This window comes from Juglans microcarpa x Juglans regia, chromosome 5D (genome assembly GCF_004785595.1).
Source record: "Juglans microcarpa x Juglans regia isolate MS1-56 chromosome 5D, Jm3101_v1.0, whole genome shotgun sequence".
Lineage (NCBI taxonomy): Eukaryota > Viridiplantae > Streptophyta > Magnoliopsida > Fagales > Juglandaceae > Juglans > Juglans microcarpa x Juglans regia.
The window spans coordinates 8,739,413-8,748,485 of NC_054602.1; the positions used below are offsets into that span (position 1 = coordinate 8,739,413).

Genomic DNA, 9,073 nt, shown 5'->3' on the forward strand with positions numbered 1-9,073 from the left:
TAATCGGAGAGAGGAGCCAAACGGGTCTCTCCTCAAAGGCTACCCGCTACTGATTCAAGTGATTTTCTTGCACCTGTTATACATTCTTCCCTTGCACACAAGAAGCTTTAAGAACCCCCCCACCACTTGATATGCTTCATTCATTTGCTGAAGTCAGTTTTCGTGCTTTTGGATTGAAGATTTGGGGTTTATTCCTGACTTTGTTTTTAGAATTAGGTACTAGGATTGAAAAAAAAAAAAAAATAGAAATATATGAATTGAGTTAATTTTAGTAGCTTCTCGTCGTTCCAACCTTGCCAGCAATCTCCCGTGATTATTCTACGTCAAGTATTGGCGTCTGAATTCCGGGCCCGATTTAGCTCATGCATTCACTGGCTCGCATACCCCTACTAGTAGAACCAATCCCCATAATACCGTTTATCAACCATCTACTGCTTTTTATTTTTTATTATTGGTACCAGACTACCAGATGAAATAAAATCCCGACTAATCTGGAATACAGAAGCCCTTGGCAATGAGCTTTTTCTGCTAGTACATCTCACGAAAATATTCTCCCAATCTGATGCCATCTCAAACTAATCCACTGCTTTCTACTTACCTTGGCACACTGATCAGTGCTATCATGAATCAAACTCACCTCAAAACCAAACAAATATACAAGAAAAATCGCCTTTTTTGGCTTACATACACTTTTGTTAACATATACTGTGATAGCTAGCACTGCTGCAAAAAAACGTTTTGACTTTATTCTTCTATGAGATTTTCAAAGATAAATAGAGGTTATAACCACTGTCTCTTCTTTTGTTTTGGGTGGGGGGGAGGAAGGGAAGGGTTTGCCGGGCCATAATAAAAAAACTTAAACTCAACCGGAATTTAATGTAAGTTATATAACGAGTCTCGCATATGTAAACAGGCCGCTATTGAAGAACTTGCTGACGGTGTAAACTGAGGAGCCAACTACAGTGCCACACCAGAAGGGATGGTCTAGCATGTGGCCTACACTGTCCTCATATATCAAGAAGCAACCTCCGAGGGTCCTCCACAACATCTTTGATACGACGCAGGAAGAAGACTGCCTCTCTTCCATCAATTAGTCGATGATCATATGTTAGAGCAATGTACATCATCGGCCTTGAAACGATCTCCCCACCAACAAACATCGGCCGGTTCACAATTGAGTGCATGCCCAAGATGGCCGACTGCCAAAAGAAGCATATAAACAAATATACAAATACATTAGATAATAGTAAAAGGCAAAACCAGCTCCCCCAACAAAAAAATCCCTCCCTCAAATGGAAGGCATTTTTGGGATTATGTGGAAATGCCCACACTAGTGGAAAAACATCTTATGAAGCATTTTCCAATCATATCTAGTAAGCATTTACGAGCATGAGTAGTTAAGTTGCTGAGGGCCTTGCAAAACTAAATTCCTATTCCCCAAATATGACTCTAGTCTAAGATTTTTAGGACCCATATCTGGTATTTTTGTTGTCCCTCATATCCAATCAAGCCAACACTTGGAAATGACTGAGAGTAGCAACTTCCCAAAAACAGTACGCAGAATTAGGTTGCCTACAAGAAGCTAGCGTGTTCATGCATGCAGGTGCCAAAGGAGAATCCAGAGCAAATGTAAGTGGAATGGATATGTGCACCATCATACCTGTGGGGGATTAATGATCGGAGTACTTAACAGGCTTCCATAAACACCACCATTAGATATAGTGAATGAGCCTCCAGCCATCTCATCAATCGATATAGAGCCATCATTTGCCTTCTTTGCAAGGGTGTTGATCTCCTTCTCAATCTCAGCAAAGTTCATTTTATCGGCATTGCGGATGACAGGAACAACCAGACCCTAGAGAACAACAGCAACCATAAAGCCAAATAATCAAAAAATATTTGGAGATCAAATCTACATCACTTGGATGAGCCTTTTTTCTTTTCTGGAAATTCTAATTTAAAGATTGGGCATACAAATGATCTCACTCCTATTTCACATCGTGCGCATCATGTTGAGTCCACATTACACCACCAATCAGTGTGGTAATATACCAATCTTTTTGTCAATTTATAACTATGCATCTGAATAATTGACAAACATCCTTTCTAGATACATAAGCCTTGAATTTATTAGTGTTATAATTTTATGACTTTATCAAGGCGTTATGTCTATATATAGCTGATTTGAAGTTCACCCTGCTCTCTGCATTCCCCCCCCCCCCCCCCCCCCCCCCCCCCCCCCCCCCCCCCCCCCCCCCCCCTTAAAAAAAAAAAAAGCACTGTATATGTCCAATGTCCATTGACTGATAAAATTATCAGAACACTTTCAAACACCCCATTCACAAATCAACTTAAAACAAGTTAACAGAGACTACCTTTGGAGTACCAACAGCAATACTGATGTCAATATAATCTCTATAAATGATGTCATCCCCATCAATGACAGCATTGATGATTGGCTGATTTTGCAGCCCACTTACAGCAGCCTGGAACAAGACAAGCAACATTGGAAATCAATGTTTGTGAACATGCATGAAGACTTGTATTTCTACATGAGAAGGTACTGAATAATCACACATGAGTGTATTGAATGGAGATGATTTTCTTGATTTTCTGTAGTCTTTTTTAGTTTTTAGAGTGTACGCAGGTATTTCCTCTTGTATACTTCCTGTGTACTTGGGCTATGCCTATTCTTAGTAAAAAATCTCTTATTAGTTATAAAAAAAAATAATCACACATGAGAAAACGCACCTTAACAAATCCCGACATAAGTCCTAACTTCACCCCGTGCTTCTCAACAAAGGCATCTTTATAATCAGAACGGAGCTTCATCAGACCAGTCCTGGAATATGTTGCACATCAATGTGGGGAATTATAAGGCAAGGTGTAGTAATTATTTCAAATATTATATCAGAAGTATTAAGTGCCAAAACTAAAGCCAGGAATTTATTTTAAATCTGCAAAGCATGTAGACAAAAATTTACCATCATATCCAGACTATACACAAATACAGCAGAAATCTTCGCTTCAAGGACTAATTCAGTTGAAATGCATGTACTTTCTTTTTTTATCAGTAGTTGAAATACGTGGACTTGTATCAATGAAGTCCCAGAATAAGTTACATTGGTTACAAGTAGGGACGAAAAGCTTACATATCAACTTCATTGAATGTAGTCAGCATTGCAAAAGTGTTCTGAGAGTCCTTCAAACGTGTTGCAACACGTTTCCTCAGTCTTGTCATTGGAACCTGCAGTTATATAAATTGCAAAATTCTGAACAACTAATTTGAGTAACGGAAAGACCTACCAAAGTAGAGTGGATCCCAAGACTTACTCTTCTTTCCCTTTCCTTGGGAGGAAGTTGAGGTTCTGTTGCTGAAGGTTTACTGGGTGGTGGAGAAGGAGCTTTAGGCCTAGGAGGAGAAGTTTCAGCTTTAGGCTTAGGAAGAGAGGTTTCTTCTTTAGGTTTTTCCTTGACTGCATTTTTCTTGTCAGCAGACGCCTTAGAATCAGCCTTGCTAGGTGGTTGCTCTGATGGAGCGACATGTGCAACGCCTTCGCCAGACTTTGAGATAATAGCAATCTTGGTACCTGGCTCCACTGTATCACCTTCATTGGCAACAAACTAAGGAAAAAAAAAGAGTCAAATACAAATTCAAAATTCCTATTCATACTAAAAGGAGAGTCAAATATATAGTTTATTCTAGCTTCCAATCATTACATGTTGCATCGCATCTGATTACCTTTTGGAGAACGCCAGCTTCAGGACTAGCCACATCAATTGTTACCTATTTGCATCACATGTAAAATAATAAGAACAGAATGGTTCAAAGTAGGAAAACTTATATTAGTGTTACTTCACAGGATGTACCTTATCAGTTTCTATTTGGGCAATAGGTTCATCAACTTCTACACGGTCGCCAGGTTCTGCTCCCAATTTATCAACAATGAGTCAGACAAAAGATTTGAGGTATATGTGTACACAAAATCTATTATCATACAGGCACGAGACAAAGTTAAAAACAGATGCATTCAAGTATATAATATCAGAATGGCGTACGCTTTAAAAAATTTGCTAGAGTCCCATCAGTGATTGATTCACCCATGAAGGGCACTACAGCATCAACCAGATCACCTTCATACACATATAGCACGCAAGTGTTAATGATTATTTGATAACATACACAACATATGTCAAATTCGGGAGAATCCCCCAGAAGACCACAAAGATATCATACCATTATCAGAAGAAAATGACCTATACTGCATGTAGTTAGGAGAATCTGTTTGAAGAAATGGCAGAACTTCCCTATACAACAAGAAAATGTCAGGGAAATACTACATCAAAGATAATTGAAAAGGAGAAGCCAAACTTGCTCCTACCATGGCACATTTTGTTTCCTTTCTCTTTCAATTTTAAGACATGTATGGGAAAAAGGAAAAAAAGGACATCTTATAGTTGCTGACAAAATGTATAAGGGGCAGCAAGTAACGAATATGTTGCTGACCTGACCGTCTTTGAACTAATGGGACAACCTGAACACAGACACAATTCAAAAGAATCAATAAAACACTCACTCGGTTATCCAAAATATTTTTCATCCCCAACATGTGCCTAAAAAGTTCTGAAACGTTTGATTACCTAGACAGCCATGAAGACCAGCACTGCCTACAATTTTCGAGCCTCTTCCAAGCAGCAATCTCTGCAAAGATGTGGGTAAAGTAAAACCAAGGTAAGTAGTTCTGATCCTGAACATCAGCAAAGCATGCCGTACTATTAAATTAAACCCAATCCCAAGAACAAAGTGTGCATAAGAGCTTTCGTGCTGAATAAAAACTTCAGATGTTATCGGATATAATACAAACCAACAAACCTAGCTGGTGAGTATAAAGTCAAATACCAGTTAAAGCTCCTAACTAGTCCATGTTAAAAGTAGAAGCTCAGGTGGAAATTCAGTTCAAACATTCACAAAACCACAGAGCGGCAAAGCGCAAGCATCTGAATTTGGCAAATAAATGGTTTTTATTTCCAAGTAATCATCTAATCTTATATTTTCGCTAATGGAAAGAAAGAACCAGCAGGTATGAGATTCTTGGAAACAAATCGACTTTCAGGGCTTACCTCTTTGACGTTGGTAGAGTAACTTCGCGTTGCTGGCGCCGTTACAAGCCGAGTCTCCCGCAATGGTCGTCCGAAAACCTAGAAAAAGAAAAAAAAAATGCCGTCACAATGTGGGAGGCAATACCGAAAGCTCTGAAAGAAAACCAGAACACGATAGAAGAAATTTTACCGAAGCCGTGGAGCTTCCGTTGACAACTTTTCGCCTTATGATCGCCCACATAGTTGCTCCAATCAAACTCCCTACCACATTTTCGTAACAAATCAAATAATAATACAAGAACTATCGGGGATTTCGCAAAGCCAAACTATACAGATCTGAGATGACTGTGATTTATAGACAGAGCAAGAGAGAAACTGGACCTACCAATTGAAGAAGACGACGAAGACGAAGGTGACGTTGATGAGTTCAGGCTTTGACGTTTGAACACTTTACCGTAGGAAGAAAAGAAAGGGAGACATATATAGAAAGAAAGTTTCAGAGAAGGGAGAGGGCCGACGCGAAGAGCCGCCTGTTTATGGTAACTTTTTTTGCTACTACCATGTCAGATTTCCTTTCTTATTTTTCTTTTTTCTTTCAATTTTTTTAATAGGATATAACTTTATTTCCAGTTATCCATTTGAGCAAAAATAAAAATTAAAAAAAAAAAACCTAAATTTGTTGAGATCTGAAAAATAATAACTAAACCGTGTTTGATTAATGAGATAAGATGAAATAGTTTTAAATGAACGTTAATAATTAAATTATTTATTATATTTTGTATAAAAATTTAAAAAAATTATAATGATGAGATGAGATGAAACTGTTTCTATATCTAAGATTCTAAACGGAGCCTAAGTCTTTTATAAAAAAAAATTATTATTATTACATGCAGACTTAATTAGTCTTAGCTCATCAAAAAATATTTTTTATAAAATTTTTAAGTAGGTAAATTATATTTTATAGAAAAAAGATTTATAAAAGAAGTTGAATACAGGACAAAAATATAATTAAAAAGGTTACATTTTATTGATAAATAATTTTTGAAAAAGTTGCTTTGCTCTAAGGCTGTTGCTCATAAAATTAAAAATAAGTTCTTTTTCAATATACAGAATAGCTATTTTACATTGAAAGTCCTGGTAAATTAATCATATAAACATGGATCACATGAAGAAATTACTTTTTGCAACTTCATACTATCACTTTTCCATAATTTTCACAAATAAATAATTTTTATAAAAAATAAAATTCCACTAAAGAATAATAGTTTTTTATTTTATTTTTTAAGATAGAATTTACTTTCTAATAAAATAACTATGCGGTTTGTAGAAATCATTTCTTGTAAACTTTACGGTCAGATTGCGGTGGAAGCGCATATTTTCGTAATAAGGAAAGAAAAAGTCAACCCGAAAATGATGTTTTCAACGTAGAAAAGGCAAAGTTATTAATTAACGTACAGAACATTAACAAATAGATGTTAATAAGGTGTACAAACTTGCATGCTTCAATACTTTTTAATCGCATGGATATAAAAACGTAAACTTTTGAAGTTTCAAAGTTATAATAATCAATTGATTAGAAATTTGGACACAATAGTTAAAGACTTTTCCCCTAACGACATGCGTGCAATAGTTGTGAATAAAAGTTCAGTGAGACGACTACTTGGATTATAAAAACGACAGTTTATTGTCATAATACAGTCAAATTTGTAAAAGCTTTGTGTTAAAATATGAAAATTCTTAAAGATAAATACTTTTTTAACCACAAAGATATTAATTTTATAAAAATAATTTCACAAACTAACGTAATTTGATATAGTATGTTAATTTGTAAAACTAATTTTATTATAAAGTAAATCTAATCTATTATATGAAAACCATGTTAATTTGTAGATTTTCTTTTCGTAGAATTTTTTTATAATTGTACAACTTCTATTTTCTTAAAATTCAAAAGGTGAACTAATGCAGTTTAATTAAAATTTTGAAATAATTAGTGATTTAACAAATTAAGTGATTATTATTATTATTAATTATTGTTTAATTGTTAAATCTTAAATAATTGGCATTTAATTTGAAAATGCCGTGGTGCGGTTATGGCTTAGGTGTACATGAGTGACTATAATTGAGCTGCGAATGGTTGACATTAATTCAATAGAGCTGACCTTCAATCCAGGGCCAATTCCATCCGTGTATTAAAGTTAAAAAGAAACACTTAACCCTAACGTATCATATAATCTAAGCCGTCCAGTCCCCACCACATCTCTTGAATATTCAGTATTCAACTAATCAATATAAAATTTCGTGTTCTACAAATGGGAATATATATATATATATATATATATATATATTATTGCATGCAGGAGTTCTCTCTATCGATCATCTCAGCCAGTCGTAAAGTTATATATATATGATCTCTGCATGCTTGCAACTTGACTAATATTCAATTAATAATTCGTAAAAATAAATTCAAGTAATTATATGAAGAAACTAAGAAAATAGATGAATTGAGATTATAAATTAAAATTGTTTCTGCGTTGGTGATTGTACAAAAGATCGAATTAGTTATATGAACAATCAAAGAATCAAAGAATAACTGTGCATGAACTAAAAAAGCTTGCTAGCAAATTCGTCTATGGCAGTTCCGTCTAGACGATAAGAAGCTGACTTTCTAGCAAGTTCTCTAAGCTGTGACAAGCTTTGCGAAGCCACTTTCATTTCAAACAACTCTCCGTTCTCTCTTTTCTCCAAGTCTCCTTCCTCGAGTGTGGCTTTGATTGTTTCTTGTAATAGCTCGAAAAATCCACCGTTGTTTCGATACATCTCGAACACCATTCCAACTTGCCCACCATGCTGGAAGGCATTCGCACCGATAGCCAAAGCCCCCGACGCCACAGCTACGATTGCAGCCCATGACCCATTACCAACACAAGCAGAGCCGACAGCTGCAATCCCTGTTAGTAATGGACCTGAGATGGCTAAAATCTTGTTAATCTTCAACACCAGGTTGCCCAGCCTTTCGTAGTCCTTACTGTCCTTTCTCTTCACCACTTTAATGATGTCCCGCATTTCCACTTCAAGTTCCTCACTCCACCCGGCACCCATTATTCTCTCGTTGTTTTCTTTCATGTGACTTATTTTTCTTTCGGAGTAATTGGTGTGAAGGCCACCAAGTAGCAGGCTCAAACTTTGCAGGGAATTTGTCAAGCATTGCTCCTAGCAAGGGAAGGGGGTAGGCTCGGTCAAGGGCCAAAACCCTTTCCATCACATCCTTCACATCTTCTTCCGTTGTTGCCCCAGAAGCAAGCATAGTTTCTATTTGGCTCCGGAGTTGCTTGAACAATCTGGTAGGTAGCATTGCGTTGTTCTTCTGCAAGTTGTGATGGCTGAATTTTGTTCATTACAAGGAGCATCCCTATGGCTGCAAAATACAAGAGAGTGGACGACAACTTGAGAGCCAGATGGGGCATTCCAGTGCCACCAATCGCAGCAACACCAGCCATGGTTGCGGCGGTGAGAGTAATCATGTTGATGGAGTTCAGAAGAAGGGTATTCCAGTTGTCACGTTGCTTTCCAATGTTGGCGTGCATCAACATAATTTTATATGTTGATGGAGTAAACATATATATACTAGGACGGTGGCAACGGTTTGAAATTTTTTTTTTTTTTTTTTACTCGTCCTTTTACATCAGGAATTTTTTTTTGGTGTAACAAAACAGAGAAAGGTTAGAAAATTTTTCTTATACCTAAAGAAAAGGAGAAAAATGAAAGAATTTTAAATAAAATTATGGATTCTGATTTATTTATATTTATTCAACTGGATTATAAAAACAAAAGGTTGCAGATTTGAATAATTTTTTTTTTTAATCCATTTGGACAAAATTATAAAGTAAATTTTTAAATGCTTCAAACAGAAGGAAAAAAAATTAAATGTTAAAGTTGTTAAAGAATTTTTTCAATTGAATTCTTGTTATTAAAA

General features: G+C 36.0%; 2 protein-coding genes across 3 annotated transcripts; both read right to left on the reverse strand.

The window, feature by feature from the left end:
* Positions 1-721: 721 nt before the first annotated feature.
* Positions 722-5,650, reverse strand: LOC121264221 (dihydrolipoyllysine-residue succinyltransferase component of 2-oxoglutarate dehydrogenase complex 1, mitochondrial-like). Of its 2 annotated transcripts, XM_041167305.1 has the most exons (16): positions 5,486-5,650; positions 5,291-5,361; positions 5,122-5,199; positions 4,642-4,702; positions 4,508-4,535; positions 4,383-4,406; positions 4,238-4,308; positions 4,060-4,134; positions 3,871-3,926; positions 3,743-3,787; positions 3,334-3,624; positions 3,153-3,247; positions 2,752-2,842; positions 2,376-2,486; positions 1,661-1,855; positions 722-1,199 (listed from the first exon to the last, which is right to left on the reverse strand). In XM_041167305.1, the coding sequence occupies exons 2-16, from the start codon at positions 5,339-5,341 to the stop codon at positions 1,008-1,010; spliced, it is 1,464 nt and encodes a 487-aa protein (XP_041023239.1). In that variant the 5' UTR covers positions 5,342-5,361; positions 5,486-5,650; the 3' UTR covers positions 722-1,007. The 2 variants fall into 2 exon arrangements, with proteins under 2 accessions (XP_041023239.1, XP_041023240.1); XM_041167306.1 differs by lacking the exon at positions 4,383-4,406.
* Positions 5,651-7,607: 1,957 nt separating this feature from the next.
* LOC121264226 (probable F-box protein At4g22030) lies at positions 7,608-8,684 on the reverse strand. Its single transcript, XM_041167310.1, is given in 3 exon segments — positions 7,608-8,250; positions 8,252-8,443; positions 8,445-8,684. Coding segments are annotated over 3 exon segments (981 nt in total). The 3' UTR covers positions 7,608-7,701.
* Between the last annotated feature and the right edge of the window lie 389 nt (positions 8,685-9,073).

Bases quoted from the DNA above. Each gene is read 5' to 3' on its own strand.
- LOC121264221 (XM_041167305.1), bottom strand. From the start codon at position 5,341: ATGTGGGCGATCATAAGGCGAAAAGTTGTCAACGGAAGCTCCACGGCT. The intron at 3,625-3,742 runs GTAATCAGATGC...TTTTTTCCTTAG, and splicing joins AAGCTGGCGTTCTCCAAAAG to TTTGTTGCCAATGAAGGTGA. The intron at 1,856-2,375 runs GTAGTCTCTGTT...GTTGTTCTCTAG, and splicing joins TTGCTGTTGGTACTCCAAAG to GGTCTGGTTGTTCCTGTCAT.